General features: G+C 37.5%; 1 protein-coding gene across 5 annotated transcripts in view; it reads right to left on the minus strand.

Annotated features, from left to right (window-relative positions):
• ANKS1B (ankyrin repeat and sterile alpha motif domain containing 1B) overlaps positions 1 to 17,493 on the minus strand; it is a 1,156,475-nt gene that overhangs the window by 965,650 nt on the left and 173,332 nt on the right. For all 5 annotated transcript variants that reach the window (XM_060413093.1, XM_042247116.2, XM_042247115.2 and 2 more), the window contains exons 4-7: positions 13,684 to 13,980; positions 11,462 to 11,537; positions 9,088 to 9,189; positions 5,959 to 6,072 (exon numbers count right to left, since the gene is read on the minus strand). In XM_060413093.1, the coding sequence (XP_060269076.1) occupies positions 5,959 to 6,072; positions 9,088 to 9,189; positions 11,462 to 11,537; positions 13,684 to 13,980 (589 nt within the window). The remainder of the gene's footprint in view (positions 1 to 5,958; positions 6,073 to 9,087; positions 9,190 to 11,461; positions 11,538 to 13,683; positions 13,981 to 17,493) is intronic.

Genomic DNA, 17,493 nt, shown 5'->3' on the forward strand with positions numbered 1-17,493 from the left:
AAAAAAGAATACTTCTAAAACTTCATGCTAAATAATAAAAATACAACCAGTATAGTGCTAGAACTCAAAACATGGCAAACAAAATTATCAGAAAGTTTATTTTGCTGAAAGTAAGGAACTAACACCTCCAAGGTAAAAGAAACCTCAGTAAAACAGTATGCACTGAGAGAGGGCATCAGAGGGCAGACAAGACTGAAACTACAATCACAGAAAACTAACCAAGCTAATCACATGGACCATATTTTGTCTAACTCAATGAAACTAAGCCATGCCGTGTAGGGCCATCCAAGATGAACAGGTCATGGTGAAGAGTTCTGACAAAATGTGGTCCACTCGAGAAGGGAATGGCAAACCACTTCAGTATTCCTGCCTTGAGAACCCCATGAACAGTATTAAAAGGCAAAAAGATAGGACACTGAAAGATGAACTACCAAGACTGACAGGTGTCCAATATGGTACTGGAGATCAGTGGAGAAATAATTCCAGAAAGAATGAAGGGACAGAGCCAAAGCAAAAAAACAAACAAACAAACAAACAAAAACCACCCAGTTGTGGATGTGACTGGTGATAGAAGCAAGGTCCAATGCTATAAAGAGCAATATCACATTGGAACCTGGACTGTTAGGTCCATGAATCAAGGGAAATTGGAAGCAGTCAAACAGGAGATGGCAAGAGTGAACATTGACATTTTAGGAATTGGTGAACTAAAATGGACTGGAATGGGTGAATTTAACTCAGATGACCGTTATATCTACTACTGTGGGCAAGAATCCCCTAGAAGAAATGGACTAGGTACCGTAGTCAACAAAAGATTCCAAAATGCAGTACTTGAATACAATCTCAAAAACAACAGAATGGTCTCTGTTCATTTCCAAGGCAAACCATTCAATATCATGGTAATCCAAGTCTATGTCCCGACCAGTAATGCTAAGAAGCTGAAGTTGAACGGTTCTATGAAGACCTACAAGACCTTTTGGAACTAACACCCCAAAAAGATGCCCTTTTCATTACAGGGGACTGGAATGCAAAAGTAGGAATTCAAGAGACACCTGGAGTAACAGGCAAATTTAGCCTTGGAGTACAGAATGAAGAGGGCAAAGCTAGTAGAGTTTTGCCAAGATAACGCACTGGTCATATCAAACACCCTCTTCCAACAACACAAGAGAAGACTCTACACATGGACATCACCAGATAGTCAACAGTGAAATCAGATTGATTATATTCTTTGCAGCCAAATATGGAGAAGCTCTATAGAGTCAGCAAAAACAAGACCGGGAGCTGACTGTGGCTTAGATCATGAACTCCTTATTGCCAAATTCAGACTTAAATTGAAGAAAGTAGGGAAAACCACTAGATGATTCAGGTATGACTTAAATCCCTTACGATATACAGTGGAAATGACAAATAGATTTAAGGGACTTGATCCGATAGACAGAGTATCTGATGAACTATGGACATTGTACAGGACACAGGGATCAAGACGATCCCCAAGAAAAGGAAATGCAAAAAGAGCAAAATGGCTGTCTGAGGAGGCCTTACAAATAGCTGTGAAAAGAAGAGAAGCCAAAAGCAAAGGAGAAAAGGAAAGATATACCCATTTGAATGCAGAGTTCCAGAGAACAGCAAGAGGAGATAAGAAAGCCTTCCTCAGTGATCAGTGCAAAGAAATAGAGGAAAACAATAGAATGGAAAAGACTACAGATCTCTTCAAGATATCAGAGATACCAAGGGAATATTTCACGCAAAGATGGGCTCAATAAAGGACAGAAATGGTATGGACCTAACAGAAGCAGGATATATTAAGAAGAGGTGGCAAGAATACACAGAAGAACTATACAAAAAAGATCTTCACACCCAGATAATCATGGTGGTGTGATCACTCACCTAGACCCAGACATCTGGGAATGTGAAGTCAAGTGGGCCTTAGAAAGCATCACTACAAACAAAGCTAGTGGAGGTGATGGAATTCCAGTTGAGCTATTTCAAATCCTAAAAGATGACACTGTGAAAGTGCTGCACTCAATATGCCACCATTTGGAAAACTCAGCAGTGGCCTCAGGACTAGAAAAGGTCAGTTTTCATTCCAATCCCAAAGAAAGGCAATGCCAAAAATGTTCAAACTACTGCACAATTGCACTCATCTCACACACTAGTAAGGTAATGCTCATAATTCTCCAAACCAAGGTTCAGTGATACGTGAACTGTGAACTCCCTGATGTTCAAGCTGGTCTTAGAAAAGGCAGAGGAACCAGAGATCAAATTGCCAACATCTGCTGGATCATCAGAAAAGCAAGAGAGTTCCAGAAAAACATCTACTTCTGCTTTATTGACTACACTAGAGCCTTTGACTGTGTGGATCACAATCAACTGTGGAAAATTCTGAAAGAGATGGGAATACAGACCACCTGACCTGCCTCTTGAGAAATCTGTATGCAGGTCAGGAAGCAACAGTTAGAACTGGACATGGAACAACAGACTGGTTCCAAATAGGAAAAGCAGTATGTCAAGGCTGTATATCGTCACCCTGCCTATTTAACTTCTATGCAGAGTACATGATGAGAAACGCTGGGTTGGATGAAGCACAAGCTGGAATCAAGGTTGCCAGGAGAAATATCAATAACCTGAGATATGCAGATGACATCACCCTTATGGCAGAAAGCGAAGAAGAACTAAAGAGTCTCTTGATGAAAGTGAAGGAGGAGTGTGAAAAATTTGGCTTAAATCTCAACATTCAGAAAATAAAGATATTGGCACCTGGTCCCATCATTTCATGGCAATTAAAACAGTGACAGACTTTATTTTGGGGGGCCCCAAAATCATTGCAGATGGAAACTGCAGCCATGAAACTCAAAGACACTTGCTCCTTGGAATAAAACTTATGACCAAACTAGACAGCATATTAAAAAGCAGAGGCATTACTTTAACAACAAAGGTCCATCTAGTCAAGGCTACGGTTTTTTCAGTAGTCATGCATGGATGTACAATTGGACTATAAAGAAAGCTGAGCACTGAAGAATTCATGCTTTTGAACTGTGGTGTTGGAGAAGACTCTTGAGAGTCCCTTGGACTGCAAGGAGATCCAATCAGTCTATTCTAAAGGAGATCAGTCCTGGGTGTTCATTGGAACAACTGATGTTGAAGCTGAAACTCCAATACTTTGGCCACCTTGTGCGAAGAGCTGACTCACTTGAAAAGACCCTAGTGCTGAGAAAGATTGAAGGCAGGAGGAGAAGGGGATGACAGAGGATGAGATGGTTGGATAGCATCACCGACTCAATGGACATGAGTTTGGGTAAACTCCAGGAGTTGGTGATGGACAGGGAGTCCTGGCGTGCTGTGGTCAATGGGGTCACAAAGAGTTGAACGTGACTGAGTGACTGAATTGAACTGAACTGAAACCATAATTAGTACAATAATATTAAAAGACAAAAAGAAATCCCAATTTTGTCTATTTTTTTCTTTATCAAAATAAAAATAAGTACTGAAGGTTTACACAAATGTAATAAATAAAATCATTTGGAACTACAATTCCTAAAATTCACCTATAATAGCCTTTAATTTCAACAGTCTTTTAGAACCGTGGTCCTGAACATTTTTGGCACCAGGGACTGGTTTCTGGAAGAAAATTTTCCCACAGTCAGCGTTGGGGGGATGGTTTGGGGATGATTTATGCACATTACACTTACTGTGCACTTATTACTATTATATCAGTTCCACCTCATACCACCAGGCATTAGATTCTAGAGGTTGCGGACCACAACCCAAGTATTTGTGGGCATTATACTTTACTGACAGAATTCATTCAACATTATTGCAATAGTGCTGAGATTCTACTTTCTAGGTTCAACAAAAACAAACAGTAGAATATATTTAAACAAATTATATAACTAATAAAGGGATAACAGAAGGAACAGACATATAATATGCATCAAATATGGACATGAATATTTCATAGGTTACACGCAAATACTTGGTTTTTTTCTAATTATACTCAGAAAGCATCCCAATGATTTATTCTAAAAAAAAAACCAAACAGCAGTTACATTCAAGATATGTTTTTTCAGTTCAGTTCACTTCAGCTCAGTCACTCAGTCGTGTCTGACTCTTTGCGACCCCATGAATCTCAGCACGCCAGGCCTCTCTGTCCATCACCATCTCCCGGAGTTCACTCAGACTCACGTCCATCGAGTCAGTGATGCCATCCAGCCATCTCATCCTCCGTCGTCCCCTTCTCCTCCTGCCCCCAATCCCTCCCAGCATCAGAGTCTTTTCCAATGAGTCAAATCTTCACATGAGGTGACCAAAGTACTAGAGCTTCAGCTTTAGCATCATTCTTGCCAAAGAAATCCCAGGGCTGATCTCCTTCAGAATGGACTGCTTGGATCTCCTTGCAGTCCAAGGGACTCTCAAGAGTCTTCTCCAACACCACAGTTCAAAAGCATCAATTCTTCGGCACTCAGCCTTCTTCACAGTCCAACTCTCACATCCATACATGACCACAGGAAAAACCATAGCCTTGACTAGACGGACCTTAGTCGGCAAAGTAGTGTCCCTGCTTTTGAATATGCTATCTAGGTTGGTCATAACTTTTCTTCCAAGGAGTAAGCGTCTTTTAATTTCATGGCTGCAGTCACCATCTGCAGTGATTTTGGAGCCCCAAAAAATAAAGTCTGACACTGTTTCCACTGTTTCCCCATCTATTTCCCATGAACTGATGGGACCAGAGGCCATGATCTTGGTTTTCTGAATGTTGAGCTTTAAGCCAACTTTTTCACTCTCCACTTTCACGTTCATCAAGAGACTTTTTAGTTCCTCCTCACTTTCTTCTATAAGGGTGGTGTCATTTGCATATCTGAGGTGATTGATATTTCTCCCAGCAATCTTGATTCCAGCTTGTGTTTCTTCCAGCCCAGCGTTTCTCATGATGTACTCTGCATAGAAGTTAAATAAGCAGGGTGACAATATACAGCCTTGACATACTGCTTTTCCTATTTGGAACCAGTCTGTTGTTCCATGTCCAGTTCTAACTGTTGCTTCCTGACCTGCATACAGATTTCTCAAGAGGCAGGTCAGGTGGTCTGTATTCCCATCTCTTTCAGAATTTTCCACAGTTTATTGTGATCCACATAGTCAAAGGCTTTGGCATAGTCAATAAAGCAGAAATAGATGCTTTTCTGGAACTCTCTTGCTTTTTCCATGATCCAGAGAATGTTGGCAATTTGATCTCTGGTTCCTCTGCCTTTTCTAAAACCATATATGGAATTTAGAAAGATGGTAATGATGACCCTGAATGTGAGACAGCAAAAGAGACACAGATGTGTAGAATGGACTTTTGGACTCTGAGGGAGAGGGTGAGGGTGGGATGATTTGGGAGAATGGCATTGAAATATGTATACTATCATGTAAGAAATGAATCGCCAGTCTATGTTCGATACAGGATACAGGATGCTTGGGGCTGGTGCACGGGAATGATCCAGAGAGATGATATAGGGTGGGAGGTGGGAGGGGGGTTCATGATTAGGAACTCATGTACACCCATGGAGATTCATGTCAATATGGCAAAACCAATACAGTATTGTAAAGTAAAAAAATAAAATAAAATAAAACCAGCTTGAACATCAGGAAGTTCACGGTCCATCTCTTAGTCTACCTTAAAAAAAAATATTTTAGGGGGAAAAAGTCAGCTGTGAAATATCCACTCAATGCAAGCTTCATGGCAGCAGGGATTGCTATTTCCTTTGATCACCACTATATCTCAGGACTAAGAATAGTGTCTGATAAACAGTAGGAGTTCAATAAATATTGACGAATAATGGATATAATATAGAGTATAAGATATATTAGACCTTAATTATTAGACCTTAAATTTTCACAAGTTTGAGCCCTTTTGTACATACAACATAAAACTGTGCATAACAGTCTAATATCATCTCAAGGGTTTTACAATTAGCTACTCACTTTTGGTCTTCTGGGAAGGAGATTCAACAGGAGATGAAATATGTGTTTCTTGTGTCATATCTTCCTGTATGTGATCTTCAAGGACTGTTGGTCTTCCCACGCCTTCTAAATATTCTGTGTATATAAGTTTTTGAAATTACATACTTGAATTCATATATGTTAAAAACTCTAACTTGGTTTTACTTTTGATGGTCACTTTTTCCGTTATTTCTTCATATCCTAAGTTTTTCAAAAAAACTTCAAAAAACCAAAGTGAAAGATCTTCATGATGAGCTATTAATTTAAAGGTTTTTAATTAAAACAGAAAAAATACTTCAGGAGAGACTCATGAATCCTTTTCATGAAAAGTAAACTTCTGTCACATTCTTTCCTTAAAAATAAATGTATGGTTGAAGATACAATAACATCCTTGGTTTCCTTAAATATATTCTATCTGGAGGTTTAAAACTCTCTGACTGATGCTTTGAATAGACCATGTCCATAAATAGGGATATAAAATTTAGATGCATATAACAACCAGTCAGGTAACATAAATAAATGAAGTGGGATAAGCTTAATTTGCAGTGGTGTTACAATCTTGTGAGATAAACATAATTGCATATTGAACTTTAGTTCAACAAAAAAATAATGTTTTTTGCATTATTCTTGAAGCAGTGTTCTGCATTCAGCACCTCATTAATTTTTCCAACTTTGATGAGGACATAGTAATAATAAAACTTAAATATTGCTTTCTATACACTCAGTGCTGTTTTAAGTATTTGATATGAATTAACTCATTTAATCTTCTCAAAACTATGACACAGGCACTATTATTATTTCAGCTTTAAAGATGAAAACTAAAGGGGAAAGATTATTAACTTGGCCATGTTTATTCAGCTAGTAAGTAGCAAACACAGATAGATATAAGAATCATCTTACTTTTCTCTCAGTCATAAAGAAAACAGCATCTGAATGCAGGGATATATGTCAACTAACATTTAATCTCAATGATACAGAAAAAAAAAACAGAAAGCCTGCCAAGCCTGGTTAACCAGAGAGGAGATGCACCATCTAAAGTTCAGCCATGAAGTAAAATGAAAGCTTGCATTTTTTGAGAAACCAAAACTCTGGAGTGTTATCTGAAAGCCTAGATTTTTAAATGCTGAAAGCTAATTTAATTTTACAGAAATACAGCATGAGCAAAAAGTATGTGATCTAAACAAGTTATATCTGCTATTGCCCAAAAGGCATTCCTCACAGTTTGTAGCCTCTAACGGATTAAATCAATAGACTCCTCACCAAGGGTATCTTTTACTTGTGCTTCTTTATTCAGAAGGCACCCTTTTTTCTTAAAATTCAGTTAAGACACTTTGTGCTTTCATGCCAAACACCTGTGTCTTCATATTATCCAAATAGTTTCTACCTAAGAGCAATTCTACTAGGCAAATTCTGCTAGGAAAAGAAAGCAGCATATGGCATTCTATCATTATAATTTTTGACCCAGGCAGTAATGTTACCTACTATAAATTGTATTTACTGCAATGACAAACTTTTTCATAAGATATTAAATGTGCCAGTGATTGAACACCAGGAATGCAGAGAATGTTCACATTCTAAAATGTGACAATAACTATAAAAATGCAAAGAAGTAGCAAATACTCTATCACAAATTTACATACCTAATGAACAAATCGTGACTATTTAAGAGAACACCTATATAATAACATTTTCATCTAAGTTGAACCAATGCAATGTGTTAAAAGTGTCTGTAATTATGTCATGCCCCCTTTTCAGTGGACAGCATTTATTTGCTTCTCCAAAAAGATATATTAGGCACAAGCCTCAGTTTTTTTTAACTTCAGTTAGAGGCAAAAATCAAATATGAAATACAAAGTTCCTAGAAGGCAACGACTGATTTAAAGGTTGCATACCACTCTTTTATTTTTCAGCTTGATTTTAATTTGAATTAATGTGAAGAATCATACTTGTATTCTTCTCTGATTTATCTCCATAGCACTTGACTAGCAATTAACTTCTTTATTAATAAGAAAATTGTAGGGGCTTGAAGTTTTCCGTGAGGTTTTGGAAAATAAAGAGAGAAAAGAACATAATGATCTCCTGTAGTGAGTCTGTTTTCTTTCCCTCTTCGGTCTTTGTGGACTCTTGTATCTACATGTCTCCTGCCCAACTTGGTTTTAATTCATCTGTCTTTCTGAAGGACAAAGCTGCTCTTCAGCTTCTCAACTGATATCCTATGAAACCTACCCCATCTCCCTTTATTACACTCACAGCCAATATATAATGACTGTAAGGAATAATCCACACTGAGCAGTGTAGGAGCTAAATGCAAAGGAAAGAAAAAACATCCGTAGCTTTAAGAGAACACACTGCGCATCAGGCCTAACCACCAAGCAAAAAGAGAAAATCAAATGAGGAAGTATGTATCCTGCAAATGAAAAAATAGTGCCCAGATGGTTGTCAAACATTAAGCAGATCTATTTTAATAACCAAAACTAACTACAGATATACTCAAATGATCTTTAATAACCCATAGGCTGGTAAGACTGAATTATCTTGTATTACTGGATTTGGTAGCAAATAATCTGTATTCTTTCAACAAAGGACAATTTTATTGTTGTTAATTCAGCATTTATATATCAGTTCTACCACTTGGAATAGGATATATGTTTGAGCAAGTCACTTAGCTTCCTGGAGCTTCGATTTCCCTTGTGTACAAAAAGAAGAATAATAATATTTGATTGATCTACCTCACAGTTATAGAAATCAGACAAAATAATAGAAAATCCAAGCCAGAAAATTCTTAAAGAATTATTCAAATGTAAGATAATACTTCAGCATCACCACTTTATAGCCCCAATACCTTCAAGTCATAACTACATATTTATTACAAGGGTTTAATTAAAAATACTTTTTAATATTGAGTGAAAAAAATATTTTAGTTGAAAAACAGAAATAACATATTAAAAGGTATTCATTATTCTTTAGTTTAAAAGTCTACCAGAAAAAAAAAATGCAAATAGTAACTTCATTCAAAAGTAAATGTTAACCTGAAACTCAAGAGAAAACTAGGACAGCTTTAATTTAATCTTAACTGTAAGACAAACTCATCCATCATTCAATACTATTTACCTTGTAAGAGAGTTGCAATCTGGAGAGATTTCTGAGATGGATGTTCTTTCAAAATGTCTAAGACAGTTCTACCTAAGCTATCTTTTATGTTGGCATCAATTCCTGAAAGAAAAAGAAAAACCCACTAGATGTACATAGTGGAGTATCACCAGAAGATACTGTCACTACATAACTGTTCTAATTTCAAAAGTACACAGACAAAGCACTTAAGGCAGTTTTTTTTTAATTAAGCCCTACACACACACACACACACACACACACACACACACACACACACAATTTTAATAAGAAAGAAGATGGAAGTCTACTGATGCCAAAGATTTGGAACATTTTTGATAATGAATTAACTCTTAGAGGGCACTGACTCAAACATTAACTTTTCAGATTACAGCTATTTTAGGTTATAACTACTTAACTAAATTGTAGACTATCAAGCTGAAAAATATTAGAAAGTAAATTCCTAAAGTATAAAGGTCATGTGATTTATATATTCTGTATAATATGATCTAAATAGCAATAATGTACCATATAAGCAATATAACAGCAGTCTTAGAATACTTTGGCATTCACAGAAGTTGAAAAAGCAGGACTATTTTGAATTATTGTCCAAATACTAAGTCAAATATTCCACATTTATTTATACATGATTATATTCAATATCAGCAATATTCATCAAATACCTGATAAGCAAACTTCCTAATGTGTGTAACTGAAATACCTTTGGAATCCTTTTAATTCTGAAAATATTTATGGTAAAGAGGTTTTACTATAAAGAGTTTAATGTAGCAAATAGCAAAAATGTCTATAAACTTCCCAAATATCTAACTGTAAACAAAAGCCAGTTTTCAGGATCTGGCCTCAAAAGTTAATTCATTATAATAAAATTATTGCATATTTGCTTAAATTTGTATGGAAATATGTTACCAGCACACACTCAATTGATTACCTCATTTATTATATCACTGCATTACATATCAAAGTTACATATACATGAAATTTCAACTTTGCATAAGAACAATCACAATGCAACAGTCTGCTAATACTTTTAACATTTTTACTGAGGAAAATAAACACGTCAAATATAGTTTATAACACAGAAGACTCATATATATTGTTCACAAGCATAAATTTGAATCTATGCCTTTTGATCTTAAAAAAAATCTGACCTCGGTTTCAATTTTATTTCAATCATAATACACATATGGAGACAAATAAACCTAATTTGTTGTTCCTTCAGAGCTTTCCCTCTAAAAGGTTCCCTTTAAATCACTGAAGCTTACACACAATAGCTACTCAGTTGATGAATTAACTGGGTTTCCCTCACATCTCAGTTTGTAAAGAATCTGCCTGCAATGCAGGAGACCCTGGTTCGATTCCTGGGTCAGGAAAATCCCCTGGAGAAGGGATAGGCTACCCACACCAGTGTTCTTGAGCTTCTCTTGTGGCTCAGCTGGTAAAGAATCTGCCTGCAATGAGGGAGACCTGGGTCCCATTCCTGGGTTGGGAAGATCCCCTGGAAAAGAGAAATGCTACCCACTCCAGTATTCTGTCCTGGAGAATTCCATAAACTGTATAGTCCATGGGGTCACAAAGAGTTGGACATGACTGAGTGACTTTCACTTTAAGCCACTTTAATGATGAATTAACTAGAAGGAAAATTCACCTTAAGGATGCTGCTGCTGCTGCTAAGTTACTTCAGTCGTGTCCGACTCTGTGCGACCCCATAGACGGCAGCCCACCAGGCTCCCCTGTCCCTGGGATTCTGCAGGCAAGAATACTGGAGTGGGTTGCTGTTTCCTTCTCCAATGCGTGAAAGTGAAGTCACTCAGTCGTGTCCGACTCTTAGCGACCCCATGGGCTACAGCCTACCAGGCTCCTCCATCCATGGGATTTTCCAGGCAAGAGTACTGGAGTGGGGTGCCATTGCCTTCTCCCGCCTTAAGGATAGGGAACTCTAATTTCTGTTTACCACTGTTAACAATATAAAAAATCTAGGGGAAATTATATACTATTTAATAAATCAAGCAGTTGTCACAGCTTCACAGGGATCAATTCCTCTCTCCTATAGAAGGCAGAGATTTTCTCCCTCTTTTGGTAGTTTCTCTAATATATTTTAATATGATTTAAAAGCATAAAATTATCACTTCTAAAAGCTCTTGATTAAAGAATCTATTGAAATGGAAGATGAACATTTATATCAGTTTTTTTCCTTAACACTGAGGCTCAATTCTACATGGTTCTACATATATACAATTTAGAGTGAGGTAAAAAGGGTAACGTGGGGTGAGGTGGATTGTGTCATTTTCCTTTGTCTACTTCTGGAGTACAAATAGTTTTTGGCAAGATAAGCTCCATGAGGAATCATGATAGTTACCTGTTTCTAACAGAACTCGCACAACATCCACTTTTCCAAACAAAGCTGCTTCATGGAGTGCACTCCCTTTTTCTGTCTAGAAAAAAAAGAAGGAAAAAGATTAGGAAAGCTATAGCTAAAAAAATTATATCCTTTTATGCATTCATACATATTGTTTGTAATCTTAGCACTCTGACAGAAGAGGAGTGTGGAATAAAGAAGAGATTCTATAAACAAAATCCAACAGCTTGAGTTTGTGAAATATCTGTGCTTGTGTAGCCATTTGACCTTATTATGTTTATAGGTCACTCATCTTCTTTCACCCTCCGTTGTTCCCAGATATAACATAACAGTAGTAATGCCTACCTCACGAGGCTTTCGTGATTATCCAGTGAGCTCATGCAATTCAACATGCATTAATTAAATACCAACTCTACACCAAGAATAGTTAAGGGGTGTTCTGAGGTGGTACATTTACATTCTATCAGAGGAAACAGATGTGTAAATAAATATTAATGGCAAATAAAATCACAACAATTTAATGTGGCTTAAAAAACCTGGAAAATATTCTCCTTGCTTTCCTTTCCATATCCTCTTGTCTATCCCAACTCTCCCCAGACCTTCTGTACCTTATTCATGCTCCAAGCATACTAAACATTTCATCGGTATCATCCTCTTGTTTTCTTCTCCAAGAATCTCAAAAGCTGGTCCCTCTGCCTGGCAGGACAGAACTCCTAGCCCTCTTTACCTCACCATCACCTATACCACCAGTTCTCAGTCTTCAGCCTGAATCAGAATCACCTAGAGAGCTTGCTGACCAGATTTCTGGGCACCACCATGAGTTCTGACTCAGTCACCTGGGATACGTGTGTGCGTGTTATGTTGCTTCAGTTGTGTCCAATTCTGTGCGACCCTATGGACTGTAGCCCTCCAGGCTCCTGTGTCCATGGGATTCTGCAGGTAAGAATACTGGTGTGGGGTGCCATGCCCTCCTCCAGGGGGTCTTCCCAACCCAGAGATAAACCCACAGCTTACATCTCCTGCTTTGGCAGGCAGGTTCTTTAACACTAGTGCCACATGGGAAGCCCCAATAATAAGGGTCTAGAGAGTACAATTGAGAACCACAGACCTACACTACATGTCAAATCTTAGTTTAAATATAATTTCACTCAGAAAGTATTGCTTGCCCCTAAAGTGTAGCTTTCCCTGTGTGTTCCACATCAATCTAATCTTCCTCATCATAGCACTTATACTACTACATTATGTTATATGATTATCTATTCCCTTTAATAAACTGTAAGTTTAGTGGAAATGTAGACCTCATCTATTTTTTCATCATGGTATCACCAATGCCTAGTAAAAAGCACCATACCTCAGAATACTCTTCAACTATTATTGGTATAGAGTTAATATGGAAATTAAGAATTATTTTGAGGGTAGAAGGAGGGAGGAACATAACACAGAAGACAAGAATTTGTGAGCACTGCAGGGAAAGATTGGTTTCTGCTCCGAGGATGATCAAGGAAGAGTTTAAGAGAAAGTTTTCATCTATGCAAATGGTAAAGTTTTTAAAAATTTTTTCTGATTGCCTTTAGGTATAGTGATCCTTCCTTTATCAGTCATGTACTCAAGTACATTATTGTAGAAAAAGGCCTGGGCTTTAATCAGTAAATCTTAATTCACATTCTAGGTTTATGAGCTATGTGTCCTTAGGCAAGTTTCTTAGTCTTTGAATCTGATTCCTCACCTCTGTACTGAAACTTAATAGCTCTCAATCCTACAAGATGGCTGTGAGATATAGATTCTAAATGTGTCAACATATTAAACACAAAGTAAGTACTCAAAAATTAAAGCCAATTTCATTTCTTTCTTTCATTCACTCAATTTTAGACTGAATTCCTGGTGTATGTCAAGCTGTGTGCTAGATACTGGAATAAAGGAAACAATTACTAAGAAGACCACACATAACTGCCATCTAGTAATAACTTTTCATGTGGAAAGCCCTCAAGTTAGAATGAGGTTAGAGAGTAGGGCTTATATCCCTTCATATTTCCCAACAGTGTGGCAGGATACTTTGAATTTAGTAGTTACAAAAATACATGTGGACCATTTGCCTGATTTAAAAATGTTAACATTTCTTCCTGTAAATTCAACATATAATTAAGCTGTAAATTTTAACACCTATATCTCAAAACAAAGCAAGAACACCATTGTTTTGGAAGCACAGCTACAAGAAGACTCACTTGACAGCTCACATCCATTCCTGCTTCCAGCAGCACCTGAACAACTGCCTTGTGACCATTTCGTGCAGCAAGGTGTAGTGGTGTGTGCTTTCGGGTGTTGCAGCTCATTAAGTTAGGGTGTGCACTGATGATCATTTTGACCACTCTAAGCCGTCCATAGAGGGCTGCCAGGTCCAGAGGTGTTTCCAGCTTGCTGTTTCTGATGGTAGGATCGGTGAGCTCTTCCAGGAGAACAGCAACTACCTCCGAGTGTCCGTACTGAGCTGCACAATGTAGGGCAGTTTCATTTTCATTGTTCTGTTAAGACAAAGACATACAGTGCAAGTTTTCAGAAATTCAATTTGTTATGAAAATCTAAACATAGTAATTTAAAACCTGAGATGCTTTGAAAACATACATTTAAAATGTATGCGTTTTAAAGTATGCCTAATAGTACTTTATATTTGGTAATAGTATCTATCATTTATCACATTTTATTTTTATCACTTGGTGGCTCAGACGGTAAAGCGTCTGTCTACAATGCGGGAGACCTGGGTTCAATCCCTGGGTTGGGAAGATCCCTTGGAGAAAGAAATGGCAATCCACTCCAGTACTCTTGCTTGGAAAATCCCATGGACAGAGGAGCCTGGTAGGCTACAGTCCATGGGGTCGCAAAGAGTCGGACACGACTGAATCACTTCACTTCACTTCACTTCAGTTGAAAGAATCGAACTTTTCCTTAAACTACATATTCTAACTTCCAAGAGTGATAAATGATTTAGCTGTGTTAGTTGGTAGCCCTGCTGGGCCCAGATGGTTAGTGTTATCTGCACTGTGCATCAAGCCTCTGTGACATCTGTTAATGAGAGAGATTAATAACAATATACCTTTAACAGACTGGCTTTTCCAAATATAGTTGAGAGAGTAAATTCTCTGATAATGAAAGATGTACAGAAACGTTTCCCAAATCAAGTTTCATTTTATCTTCCATTTAAGTATAAGTCCTTGCTTCTTTTGCAAAGAGAACAAAGATGTACTGGCCCTAACATTAACCCATATCTTTTTGAAATATAATCATGAATTGAGAGGCAGGTCTATACCCATATCCAGACAAGTTACAAGGAATACTACACGTGTAGCTTATAAGTGTTTCAGCTGAGGGAATTCCCTGGCAGTCTAGTTGTTAGGACTCCACATTTTCACTGCTAAGGGCCTGGGTTTGATTCCTGGTTAGGGAACTAAGATCCCATAAGCCACATGCTGTGACTCAAAATAAAAATATAAGTGTTTCAGCTGAAAGTCAATGAGATTTTCCCAGGAATGTAGCAGAATAATAAGTGTTAAAATCAAGAAAATTGAACCCCATTGCAAGAGAGATGGACCTTTCAATTATTTGGGTAGATAGTGTAGGTATATGCAGTATGACTATGCCCTGAGGTGGAAAGGTCAGTTAGGAGAAACAGGAACTTGAAATTTTAGTAACAAAAATGCAGTGTCCTAAATGAGGGTTCTAGAGAGCAAGAGATGATGTTATCATCACAGTCACCACCATAGTTAACACTATGTGCAAAGCACACACAGTTGCATTTCATATGTGCTTACTTATTTAATCCTAATTGCCTGGCCTATGTGTGTGCTCAGTTGTATCAGACTCTTTGTGAACCCATGGATTATAGCCCACCACGCTCCTCTGTCCATGGGATTTTTCAGGCAAGAATACTGGAGTGAGTTGCCATTTCCTCCTCAAGGGGATCTTTCCAACCCAGGGACTGAACCTGTGTCTCCTGCACGTATCCTACATTGCAGCCGGATCCTTACCACTGAGTCACTAAGGAAGCCCCTAATCCTCACTAAGAAATAAATATTATTATTGTTGTTGTTGTTCCCATTTTACAGATGAGGAAACTGAGGTAACGTGTAGTTGAATAAGTAGCAGTTACACAGCTTTATACAGCCATTTAGTATTGGAGCCAGGATTTGAACCTAAACAGCCTAGACCCAAGTTGGTACTTTTAATAACATCTTCCGCAGCAACTGTTATGACTACCATTTGCTCAGTGTCTAAAAACTTTACATACATTGTCTCCCTTAACCCTTACAAATGATCCTACAAGACTAATATTAACATCTCCACTTCATGGATGAGGAAACTAAAATACAAAAAGATTAAATTACTTGTCCATGGAGAATCAGGATCTTTTGGAACCTGTATCATAAGAATCCAAAACCTATTTATGCTTTTTCCATTGTACCACACTGCCTGCCATGTTTTTCTACACTGTCCAGGAAGAAAAACAGAAAAATAATGATCTGAAAGCAGAATTTCTATGGATTTTGCCCAAAAGAACACCAATTGGGTTGAAATAGGAAATAGCTGCTTAGACAGCTGTTCTAAGCATTCAAACCCAAACAAATGTTATTATACCAAAAAGTAACTCAGTCTTGCTTTGGATGATAAAACAATGCAGGTAAGAAAGCTGAGAGTAGAGAGTAGATTTGAAAACTTAAAAAGAGGCGTGACAAGGGGGAAAAAGCACAGAAAAAACTTTCTTACTATTTTACTTTCCAAAACGTAGCAGGAGAGGGCCTTTGAAGGCCAAACTCAGATGAAAAATATACTTTTTAAAGACAGTCAACAAAAAGTTATGATCTAATAGATGGGGAATCCAGAGGGAGATACTGCTTTTCCTAGAATTTTGAGGATGTCATTCCTATTCTTAGTTTAAATGTATTACCATAGTCTTCTTCCTCACAGACTTAGAACATAGAGGCTTACACTCCGTGATTTTATTATCTGGTCAAGTTTTATAAATCTGATTTAAAAATCAATCTTATTACTTAAAATCATGAAAATATGATATAGAAATATGCCTCCTGACTAAACCAAATTTCCCATTGGTTGAAAAGAGATTAAATCTCAGTTTTAAAAATACAGCACCTCTTTGAGGAATCAAAAAATGAATTATGAAATAGTTCCTCAAAGTCCTCTCTACCTTGCAAAGGCCTTAGCCTAGGAAATTATAAGTGTAAAACTGAAATTTTCTATTAACTCCAATTATCACTATCCAGATCTCAAAAAAAAAAAATTTCAATCATTCAAGACTTAGGAAAAAACGTTCACAGAGTTTATCCATAATATGTAAGATACACTTGGCTTGTCACGTCAGTGAAGATGTGACAAGATACCACAACTGTGGTATCTTTAGAAAAACCATGGTTGTAGACTCATATACATAGTCACTAGTGGTTTAAAAAAATCCAATTTGAAATAAATAGGCTGCAATAACATACTAATTAATAATTGTTAGTATATCTATACTTTGTTGTTGTTGTTCAGTCGATAAGTCATGTCCAACTCTTTGCAACCCCATGGACTGCAGCATGCCAGGCTTCCCTGTCCTTCACTATTTCGCAGAGACTGCTCAAACTCATGGCCATTGAGTCAGTGATGCCATCCAACCATCTCGTCCTCTGTTGCTCCCTTCTCTTTTTGCCTTCAATCTTTCCCAGCATCGGGGTCTTTTCCAATGAATCAGCTCTTCGCATCAGGTGGCCAAAGTGTTGGAGTTTCAGCTTTAGCATCAGTCCTTCCAATGAATACTCAAGGTTGATTTCCTTTAGGATTGACTGATTTGATCTCTTTGCAGTCCAAGGGACTCAACTCTTCTCCAGCACCACAGTTTGAAAGTATCAATTCTTCAGATGTCTACATTAAACATTCTTAAACTGCTTTGAATTCCTTCTTTTTTAATCAGATAAGTGTTCTCTAAAAAATAAGGACAATTCCAGATAATGGGTGCCAGTATGAAACTGGCTTTAAAAAAGCTATTT

This window comes from Ovis aries, chromosome 3 (assembly GCF_016772045.2).
Source record: "Ovis aries strain OAR_USU_Benz2616 breed Rambouillet chromosome 3, ARS-UI_Ramb_v3.0, whole genome shotgun sequence".
Taxonomy (NCBI): Eukaryota; Metazoa; Chordata; class Mammalia; order Artiodactyla; family Bovidae; genus Ovis; species Ovis aries.